This window comes from Papaver somniferum, chromosome 10 (genome assembly GCF_003573695.1).
Source record: "Papaver somniferum cultivar HN1 chromosome 10, ASM357369v1, whole genome shotgun sequence".
NCBI classification, from domain to species: Eukaryota; Viridiplantae; Streptophyta; class Magnoliopsida; order Ranunculales; family Papaveraceae; genus Papaver; species Papaver somniferum.
Genome location: NC_039367.1, coordinates 26,402,343 through 26,413,581, shown reverse-complemented (window position 1 = coordinate 26,413,581; position 11,239 = coordinate 26,402,343). Strand labels below are relative to the sequence as shown.

General features: G+C 41.4%; 2 protein-coding genes across 2 annotated transcripts; both read right to left on the bottom strand.

Moving 5' to 3' along the window:
- Window positions 1-747: 747 nt before the first annotated feature.
- LOC113317984 (thioredoxin H-type 2-like) lies at window positions 748-1,509 on the bottom strand. The gene is made up of 3 exons (XM_026566113.1): window positions 1,299-1,509; window positions 1,093-1,215; window positions 748-1,011 (listed from the first exon to the last, which is right to left on the bottom strand). The coding sequence occupies exons 1-3, from the start codon at window positions 1,422-1,424 to the stop codon at window positions 844-846; spliced, it is 417 nt and encodes a 138-aa protein (XP_026421898.1). The 5' UTR covers window positions 1,425-1,509; the 3' UTR covers window positions 748-843.
- Window positions 1,510-1,876: 367 nt separating this feature from the next.
- On the bottom strand, window positions 1,877-6,423 carry LOC113317983 (keratin, type I cytoskeletal 10-like). Its single transcript, XM_026566111.1, has 4 exons — window positions 5,584-6,423; window positions 5,308-5,492; window positions 2,685-2,762; window positions 1,877-2,594 (listed from the first exon to the last, which is right to left on the bottom strand). The coding sequence occupies exons 1-4, from the start codon at window positions 6,263-6,265 to the stop codon at window positions 2,190-2,192; spliced, it is 1,350 nt and encodes a 449-aa protein (XP_026421896.1). The 5' UTR covers window positions 6,266-6,423; the 3' UTR covers window positions 1,877-2,189.
- Window positions 6,424-11,239: the final 4,816 nt, after the last annotated feature.

The following is an 11,239-nucleotide window of genomic DNA, read 5'->3' as shown; positions in this document are numbered from 1 at the left end:
GTCTAAAGTGTTCAAAATTGACCACCAACAACTTATGTTGGAAGACACTATTCGTTTCTGTAAATACATAAGGAGAGCTGTATCTCTAAAAGACGGAGAGATCCTGTTAGAGATGATCACGGAGAATAGAAGATGTATTTGGTTTCCCGAAAGGGCTCATGTCGCGAAAATCCACTTGGATGAAACGAAAAGACGCCAAACTAAAAGAGGGTATGGGTATGATGAATACATGAAGAGTACCCAAGAGATGGAGGCTTATGTGGAGAGCCTAATTTCAGTTAACTCGGGTACATTTGTTGGGAATCAACAACAACAGTGCGAAATTGAAAAAAATCCACAGCTCTCGGCTTTCAGTGACCTGAGAATAAATTATGGGGGAAAAAACGATTTCAGTGACCTCCGAATTAAGTAGGTACAGTTTACTCCAAAAGTTATTTTAAATATGAAAAATGCATAAATAATTTTTCTGATTTACAATTCAAAAAAGATAAATGAACCTCCAGAAAAACCTCCACAACTAGAACTATACTGTTTGAGTGGGTTCAAAACAGTGCGGTCTGGGAAGTGAATCAATGTTGTTTTTAGCTCTTTGGTAAAAATACCCAGGCTAAGAATTTTCATGTGGATAAATTTTTCTCCAGAGATGGCGATTTAGTTCATTATTGTCAAGTAGATTTTCTACCTTTCATTTTTGTCAAGTCTGATGTTTTATGTGGTTGATTGGGAATTTATAGAATCTGGTCTCTATGGTAAGAAAACATCACACTTTTTTATTATTAAATTTAGAGAGACTTGTAATAATCTCAAGGTTTACAAAACGCATGCAAAATGATAGCTAAAATCTTATGAATGTTGCAGCAGTAATGGGTGTTGCTGCCCTTGTGATCTGTGCTTCTCTATCTTCATCTCCAGTGCTTCCTTATTGACTCCCACGACCTTATCGATTTCTTTACCTTCTTTGATCATTACAAACGCTGGTATTGCTGTTACATTAAAATCGTTCGCCACCTCCTAATACATCACACAAGTTAACAATCAGAAGGTGAACTTTTCAGAGCTCAATTGACAGTAATGAATACCAACTTCGCTTACCGGCAGTACATCAACGTCGATTTTGACAAAGGTCACATCTGGAAATTTCAAAGCAAACCCTACAATAGTTGGCTCGAAAAATTTGCATGGTCCACACCATAATGCCGTAAAATCCACCACCATCTAAAAACAATTTGAGTGAAATGATGCATTCATGAAAGAATTCTACAAACAAGAAAAAGGAAAATAAAAAAATATATAAATACCAGGTGATTCGTGTCGTAGTTTTTTCCCAATAGAGTTCGCCATTCATGCTTGGAGTGGATTTCTTGAATTGCAGAACCATTATGGTCCATTTGACCACCATAAGGGTGAGAATGTTGAGCTCCCATTGTCGAATTTCTTTCTATGCAAGGGGAACAAGAAAATGTAAATGTGTTTCTCTTGGCTTACAAATTGTGTAGGAACAGAAGTTTGCACAAGTAGTGTATAAATAACAAAAGCACTAGTGATGAAGGGGTCCATTGATGAGGAATATGATTCCATCTTTTCTGGCATGGTGTCGACTGATGTAACAACTGCTTTCATTTGCATTGTTCAAAACGAATTTCCAGCTTCGCAAGGGAATTCCATTCAGATTTGCTATTTGATTTTTACAGATTAATTAAACCAGTAGTGGAGGATTGACCATCATTTTTTATAAACACCGGTAATAACAAGAATCTCTGCAGGTTACTTTACCAAAAGAGCAACAATATACAATTTGAACTGACCCTCAGACGGCAAACCAGTGTTGGCTATTCCCATAGTAGTCGTCTTCAAATTGACAAGCACCATCCATTCCTAGACAAAAAGTGCATAAAACTTATGTGCAGTATGCACAAGAATAATAAAAAGATGTTAAAACCTCAAACGTAATCTCTGTCAAGGATTAGTTTTTTTTTCCTTAAAGTGGATCAGAACTTGCTTTGGGAACTAACAAACATAAAACTGTCAGAAGAGAGGGTACGCCCAAAAAAGAAGAAATGTTCTACAGCAACATATTATAGCCACATTTTTCCGATAATCATCAAGTTAAAAGTATATCTTTCACCCCTCCTCTTTAGTTGTAATTAATTTTAACACCCAAAAGAAGACCCACTGGCACCACCCACTGATTACGAACTTGGTGAATCAGCCTGGGCATGGCTGCCATAAGCAGTTGAGCCGTGACTGTTCGAAGTGTATCCACCATTACCACCCCTACTGCCCCTACCACCTCTTGTGTTATAGTTTCTTGGATAATAGTTTCCGGGTTGTTCGTAATACTGGCTGCGCCCGTTCTGGTACCCTCCACCACCTCCGCCTCTGCTGTTTCGACCTCCACGGCCATTGGGATAACCACCCCTCCTACCACCATAGCCACCTCCTCTATGGTTTGGGTAAGACTTCCTCTGATTAGTGTGTTCTTCGTTTGACTCTCCATCTCTCTGACTCTGCCCCTCTGCTCCAGGGTCTAGTTTAGTTTGGTCTTGGTGTTGGACTGAAACAACACCTGCAGGGTTCGACATTTCTGACTCTTCCTGTGGAGTAGAAGATTTTGCATTTTCGCCATGAGTAAATGTATTTAATGAGTGCATAAAAGAGCTATTTTCATGGGAGAAATAAATCACCTCATGGTGCCCCTCCTCAATAGGAGAAGACTGATCGGCACCAGTTTCCTGCCCTTGAAAGTTTGTTGTTTCTTCATCCTGCAAGTGAACATGCAACAGTTGGAGAACAATCAAAACATATAAAAACCAGCAGCAACATATACTTTGTTGGTGATGTTAACTATAACCCTTCGATACAAAAAATGCAAGAAAGACAAGTGCATCAACGAGGAATTATTTTCTGCATAATTCATACAATGATCATCAATCAAAGAAGCATTTGGCAAACAGAGGACTTCTACTGGTCTTGATAACAGTCAGTAGTATGCGATTACCAAATTAACTAACGGACAAAGATACTAATACTATGCTAGCAAAAATCTCCCACTACAGGTTATTGCCCATGCTTCTTGCAGATCATAATCATATGACTAAGATCATGTTCAGCTTTAAGACCAACCATGATAATATGGAATGAAACGCGACAAGTTCAGAGAGTCGTGGCTAGCAATATGAGAGGAGCAACAAGACAACGACACTGCTCGTTTCTTCTACCGCCAAACTTAATTTCCATACCTAAACAAGATAAAAGATTCAGTCTCGTCTCTTCATTTACCTAACAACTTGTGCACCTTGTAATTCCACAAATCGATGCATACTCAATACAGACATGACAGGCACCCAACAGGTTACAGTCAAATGGCATTGAAAGATCTGCTGAGGCACCAGTCATCTTGCCAACGCTGGTAGTGATATTCAACTGGATCTTAAAGCCTAGTTAGTTAACCACGACTACTACCAGCTAATGGGACATATATGTACACACAAGAGAGGATACGTTGACATGCTTAAAATGACATTGTGCTGGTAACACAAGGATTACTTAGAAACTAATATTTTGGAGAATGATTCTCATAAATAGTATCTTTTACAAAAAACACACTCTGAAACATGAAACTGTACACATCTTCAAGTTTGAAAGTCAACAGAAGCTGTGTTATTCACTTTACCGTTAAATTCATTTGTAGGATGATATAGTTTCAAATCACAGAATCTACTAATCCGTGCATTAGTCATTAGATACAAATGAGAAGACTTAGAATCCGAAAAAAGGATCCTAGTTCATAACCATGACTGCCCACAAGATATTGTCAACATAATGTCATTTTAAACATGTCAACAGAACCTCCCTCTCTTTCTCTATCTCTCTATCTATACATAAGTAACTCAAGTTTGCAGCAACGCTTCTACTTGAATTTAAGGCTGATATGCAATCAAGTCTACGCAGACAATAAAAGAACCAATGAAGCTTCAGGGTTACCACCAATTCCTAATTGATCATCAAGCAGTCAACTGTAAATAGATTCATCCAAGCACAGTTTTGACAATAGACTAATGTATGACAGAAAGACAAACCTAGGCCTTTTACATATATGCACAAGTAAACAAATAAAGAGAATGTAAAATAGGAACCATCCATAAATGGTGAACGTTTTCTCCTTCAATCCAAGCATTTAACACATACACAGAACTACACGAACGACACATGTGAACTAACAACCATCCACAGGTGTTCTGCACAACATATCCCTTTCGATGCAGAAAGAAGACAGCAAGCACCACAAACTTGCAGCAACAATTAGCACCTAAAACATCACTCACTGTTTCAGAAGATTAGAATCTGTATGTTAGCAGTGTATGCTGGTTCTAAGAAGCTCATTCATTATCCACATTAAACGGACATGCAGCAGAAGACCAGTATGGTTGCAGTGTACACTAATCCAGCTACTAATACAGTTATTCAAGTAAACGTCATTTCACACTACATTACACACTATACTACTTGAGGACTTCATTCCCCTTGAATTGTTTTTGTTTTTTTTAGGAATTCTGTCCTTCCTAGAGCCTCAACTAGTCCTAAACAATTCCAGATTTCTCCCTATAGCTCCAAATAAAGAAAAACAGAACTTCCTTTAGAAGAATAACAACCATGAACAAAGAAAAAGGAGAACGAAATAAAATATGTACGAGCAAATGAAGCAAATGCATATGCAGAACTCAATATACTGCTGTAACCATATGGAGGCTATTGCGCGTCCCTGTTTTTCACTTAACATGTTTTTGTTAATCAAGATTTTGTGGATTTTGGGGTTTACCCACCATTAACTAATGGAAATTCTAGTCTTTGTAGAAATTAGCGCACATTATAAGAGTATTAGACACAAAATCTTGCCTAAAGCAAAAAGTTTTCATTCTCTCAAGTCTCAACACATTTATCTCCCATTTTTTCTTCCATATCACTTTTTTGCTATTAATTTTGTTCATTTTAATGTTTATTTGTCTATCCATCTAGTATTCTACAGGTGAATAATTGTTGCCTACTAATCATGCGACTCGTACCAAAAATTTGCAGCAACCTTCAGTCGCCTTAAAACCCTGGGTTTCTGGAGTAAATGGGTATAATTAAATTACAATGCCAAATGATTCAACATCGAATAAGCCCGAAACAAACAGAAATAAGTATGACCAAACACATGTTGCTTCTTATATGATCATACTCAGCTAAACAGACAGATGCATAATCATTAGGAGAACCCAAAATGGAAGAAAACATAACCACAATCTGCAATGTTGTAAGACTCACCTGCTGCTGGTAATACTGACATGCATTTTCAGTCTCATTGGGCTCGGGGGACTCAGATACAGGGATCTGGCAAGGGACAAACTTCCCTGCAGCAGCAGCCACTTCCACAGGGGCTTTCATCTCTGGTGTAGTAGTATAATAATCGGAAGCCATAATCTTATTCAATCTCTCTCTCAATGCAGCATCTACAGAAAAAAACACAAAATTTGCAACAATTTAACATAAAACCCACACATACAAAATCATAAAGAACTTCAAATTAGGTCAGAAACATACAAGTAACATCACTTCCAGGTTGAATCGGCTCCTCGGAATTCATACGCCAAAGCTTAGCATGTTGAAGACAATTACTCAAAGCTTTCTTATGAGAAACACCAGAATGAGCAGGCCTTGAAATAACCAAACTCCCCAAGTCAGAAATCAAATCCAAATCACTCTCAGCGAGTAAATCAGTAGCATCATCAGTCACATAATCATAAGTTAAACAACACCCTCTTTCATGAGTTTTCGTTAACATGGTAGATGTAAAATCGCTTTGAGGTTTAGCATCAAATAGATTCCCAAAATATATGAGATTCAATAAATCCTCAATCACATTTTCTTCATTATTAGGGTTTGGTTTCTGAGTCTCCTCAACTTCTTCAGCAACTGGTGGTTGTTTTTCCTGTTCTTGCTGTTGCTGTTGCTGTTGGCTGGATTGAGATTGGGAGAGGAGGATTTCTTCTTGAACAGCAGTATGAAGAGGTTGACGAAGCTTTTCATACTCATCGATTAAAGCAAGTACAGCGGTTTTAGAACGAAGCACATCTTCTTGCTCTTTGTTTAATGGCTTTCCCTGTGAAACAGCTTCTTCCATTTGAACGATTCGATTATGTTTCTTTCTAAGTGCTCTTAATCGTTTGTTCATTAGGTTTAATACTGGTCCATCTGTACTGTTGCTCACTTCTGTGTCTGCCATTTTTCTATTAAGCAACCAACCACCAAAGATGAGTTCTTCTGGTGGTGGTGGTGGAGATTTGAGAGGAGATTGGAGGAGATGAAGGGTTTTAGGGATTTTTATTTTTCTTTTAGAGGGGGGAGAGGAGAAGTCTCTGGGGAGATGCTGGAAATCTGATGGATTAGTGAGTGAGTTGGAAAGTCAGACTAGGAGATATCCTAAATACTTGTAATTTTTAGGATATTGAGTTTTTTCTTACATCAAACTTACACTTCAAAAACAGATGATTTTACCATATAATAATATTATAGTGATATTAGCGTTACAGACTGATCTGAAGTGGAAAACGCGTATGGACATTTCATCCTGCGCATTTTACTGCCAATTTGAAGAAAAAAAGTTTGCTTTCGGCATTCTGATTGGATTTTTTTCGATCAGTATCATGTATGCTCGGCCAAATCTAACTTATTTGAATTACGATATTTAAATATCTAATATATGCAATTCATTTTGATGGAAGACGACAATGCCTAAAGTAGACAGAAAATTTTAGTTTCGGCCGCAGTTGTCAGTGACAACTGTTGACACACGAACTACGTGGGAGTCCGAATGCTCACAATCAATCATTAACATCTAAAGAGATTATAATGATGATACCCTGATGTTGATTCATTGGCTCAAAATCTTCGGGTTTATCATGGCCTCCTCCAACATCCCCGTGCGTGGCGATCATGCATGGGATACAAGTATTTAAGGAAAACAAAACATATAAGCAAACACGTGCGGAGCTAAATGAATGTAAAGTGCTGAAATGTAAATAAGACCAAGGTTTACGTGGTTCAGCACTAAGGCCTACATCCACGGGGTTTGTTGTTCTACTATATTATTCACGGTTACACGAATAGTTGAATGACTTTGGGTTTACATGTTTCTCTCCACTAAGGGATTAACTTACCCTTACTATTCTCTCTCTCTCTCTCTCCCTCCCTTCCTGACGTTTTCGATCCCCCTTCCTCTTTGTGGAGATTGGGTATTTATAAGGTTGGAACGTGGGACTCATCTCTGAAGACCGTTGGAACCTTATCTTCACGTGTCCTTGCGTCCATCACGCGGAGGTCTGCGTTTCCCCCTCGATCCCGCAGAGGCATCTTCGCTCGTTCCACAGGTTGGTCGACACGTACACTGCTCAGAGTGTTTAATGCGGGTAGTTGAGGGGTCTGCTCGTGTCAGACAAGTGTCTTCTGCCCCTGTCAGTCCGTGTCAGCTAACTTTCTCTCCACCGTTGATCTTAGCCCCTCTTCTGGGGATGAGATAAAGCAACTCCTCGGGATTTATTTGGTGCTTCGTGACGCATCATGTTTTGATGTTTTGGCTTGCATGCTTCCCACGTACCTTTCTGTATACACGTGTCCGATAGTGAGATATACGTGTACACAATTTGCCCCTTTTCTTCGGGCTTAAATGACTAATGGGTGCCTTGAAGAAAAACTATCGTCGCATATTCTTCTCACTCCTAATAACTTCTCCTAGATACTTGGGCACGTCTTTTATTCGTGCATTAACTGCTTATGTAACGGGCACGTTTTCCTATTTCTCCCTTAATTTCCTCTTTTCTTTCGGGTATTTTAAGGATAGAGAGAAAATTTAATTTCATTCTTCCTAAACACTCTCTCAGTTCATTCTTCTTTTAAATTTCCTGCCTGCCTTCCTTGAACCTGTGACCTTAAATTCTTTGTCAGTCTTCATTGCACCTGTGATCTTAAATTCTGTCAGTCTTCATTGCACCTGTGATCTTAAATTCTCTCTATCTTAGCATTAACCACGCCCGCTTCCCCTGTTTGTTTCTTCTACTTGCTGTTTTCGCCGGTGAGTTTTTCTTTTCTTTATTTCACTGTTTTATGCCGTGTTGATTTGTGAATTTTCTGCTACTGTTGTTCCTTGTTTGTGATGAAGAACTTTTTCTGATGCTTGCATACTAGTTTGCCCCTGTTCTTCATCTTAAATTAAGGAAGCCATTATTTCGAGGGTGAAATATTGAGCATGTATCCTAATTTTAGGGTTGCTATGTTATCGTGGTTGTATTGCTATGGATGTGTTTTTTTGATTTTTTGTTATCGTGTGTAACTTGTTCTTGATTTTATTCTTTCCGCAGCCATGTCTGACCGTCCGCGGCCTACTTATCAGACTCCTGATTCTAGGTTGTCGAGATCTCCTCAACGTCAAGAGTCTCAAGATGATGTTCGTCGGAGTCGAGTGTCTTCCGGAGCGAAAGCCTCGTCCTCTCGGGAAGAGATTCCTCCGATAATTCCGTCTGGTTCACGAAGAGTCTTTAATCACTCAATGGTGCGTCCTCGTGAAGATACTAGGAGTACGCAGGCTCCGCCCCGCGCTGTTGCTTTTGACGTTCCTCCTTTACGTTCGTTAGTGCCCGAGCATCATCTACGGTCTTCTCCAACTTTTAAAGGGAAGAATACAAAGGGCGTAGCTCCTAGGGTTGAATCTTCAAAGAATCCCCCCGTGAAGAGAAAAGCGTCTGAAGCGTTTGTTAGTTCGTCCGGCCCCGCCGAGGAGGATGAGGCTGCTCCCTTGATACGCAGTGTCTCTGTTAGCAGGAAAAAAGTAACCTTCAAGCATATCGATCTTGAAATATTCAAGGAAAAGCATGAGCTTCAAGCCTTCGGGGTTCGTTTCTATGCCCCCGAGGATGATATTACGTATGAGCTTATCTCCAAGTACGAATTCGATGAGTTTCATTTGTTAACGACGGTTGGGGCCTTCGAGGCTGGTCTGATGCTGCCTTTGTACAAATCGGGTGATTCCTTCTACTACGACGTGCTCGCTAGTCGTGAGGGTTCTTCCACCAATACTCATAGCCGTTCCGTATCCCAACTATCGGGGAATTATCTTCGCGCCCTGAAGGAATGCTATCTGCGGAGTAAGGGGGAGACGTCGATGACTTGCTACGTCCCCAATCCCTTGGAGAAGGAATGGTACACTCCTGAGAATTTCAATAACTCCTTCGGTGATTACGTCAATAGTAGGAATCGCAAGCCGTGGAGTGTCAGCCTTCGGAATCTCTCTGCTCCTCGAGGACAGCGTTAAATGAGGTCAGCGATGCCAAGCTGAAGTATGTTCCTGGCACGGAGGCGTCCAGTCGTCGGAAACTCTTCCCCGCGCGAGAAAGAATCAAGCGCGATCATGACTACGAGTGGCACGCCACTGTTATTGAGATAGTTGGTCCGTGGGCCTACGGTTGGATTCCTGGTCCCCGCGGATGGCGGCCTACCGAGCATAGTAAGCCGCGCGAATCTCCTCCTGTTCGCTATGGAGATTTCTGCCCCTGGCGTCTGAACTTTGCGGGCATGAATTTTCCTTATGCCCTGGATGTCGTAGAGGGAGACGAGGAAGATGGTTCCGGTGCTATACCCCCACCGAAGAATATCTCAACTGCTCAGGTACGCATATTCTAGCTACGCTTTGTTTTTATAACTTCCATCATACGGGAAGAATAATTCCTTTTATGGTGTCGGTTTCAGGTATTGAAGAAGAAAAAGATTAGGCCGAAGCAGTCTTCTACTACGGTGATGGGCGAGGTTGAGGCCCAAGAAGAAGTTACTAGTCCAGTGAACGAAGAGTTTGCTGAGGACGAGATTACAGATGGGGAGGAACGTACTGGTACCTCCCCTATCAATGTCGAAGAAGAGGTCTTCGCTGGTCACGCTGGTGATGGAGGAAGGAACAAAGATGTGGTGGCGGATGATGTTGTCATCGGGGATGTTTCCGTCCCTGCTGGTGATGTCACGGATACCCTTCCCACTTCTCAAGAATTTTCTTTCGATCGGATGTATTCCTCGGGGGAGTTCTTTGACGAAGCCCTCGATTTTCCCGAGGACTTCTCTTTACTTTCCCCTAATGATGATTGGGATGTTCTTGGTGGTGATGGTAATGGGGTTGCTACTGTAGAAGATGTTGGTGCGGAGGAGCCTGCTGTGCATGTAGGCGCGGAGGAGCATGCCAACATTCATGCTGAGGGGGTCGAGTCAGAGAAAGGAAAATCTGTTGTTGACGCGCCCGCCGATAGTCTTCCCCAGTCGCCGATGTCTGAGGGTGAGGACGCCATCATGAGTTGGTTTAAGGAGAAGAATCTTCTGTTTGTCTCTCATCCCGCTCCTGTTGTTGTTGGGGAAAAGGAATCAACCGCGTATACCCGTCGCATGATGGAGATGTCTTCGAAGGCGCAGGTCTCTGAAGCCTGGGGAAAAAGGTTGACTGTTCCCGAAGCTACCCTCGTACCGGAGCCTCATACTTCCGTTGCCGATATGATGGCTATTGCCGACGGGTATCAATATGGCTTTCCGCAGCAGTGTGTGCTGGAGGTAAATTTTCGTACATGCTTGTACGTGAGAATCGGACGCTTCGGTTGAATAATGTTTTGTCATCTTGATGTGTAGATGATGAGGAGCGAGCATTGCAACCACGTGCTGTATCAGTTCTTTAAAGCGAAATCTCTGAAGCTCGAGGCTAAGCTTCGTCACCGGGAAAAGGAGTTATCTGCGGCTGAGGTGGAAATAGAAGAGCTGAAGAAAAGCCTTAAGGAGAAAGAAAAGCTGGGTGAAGCAGAGGCTGATCTTCGTTCAGAACTTATTGCAGTGCGCGCTGAGTTAGAGCAAACTCGTAGCCAAGTTTCCACTTTCACAGGTTTGTTTCTTTTCCCTCGCCGTATGTCGTCGTTCTTTTATCTCTTAGTTGTTCTGTCTGAGTCTCCCCACCCTATGTCCAGTGGGTGGCATCCCCGAGCTGATATGGCTTCGAAACGAAAGAGCTCGGCAAAAATCTCGTATTAGAGATTTGGTTGAGAAGATTAAGAGTGAAGCTAAGAAATGGGATGCTCGGGCTGAGGTATGGCGCGCGCGGCATGTTCAGATGGTCGACATGCAAAATCTGTACAACCATGATCGTGCTTTATTTAATGGCACACTGCTGTGGACCAGTGAT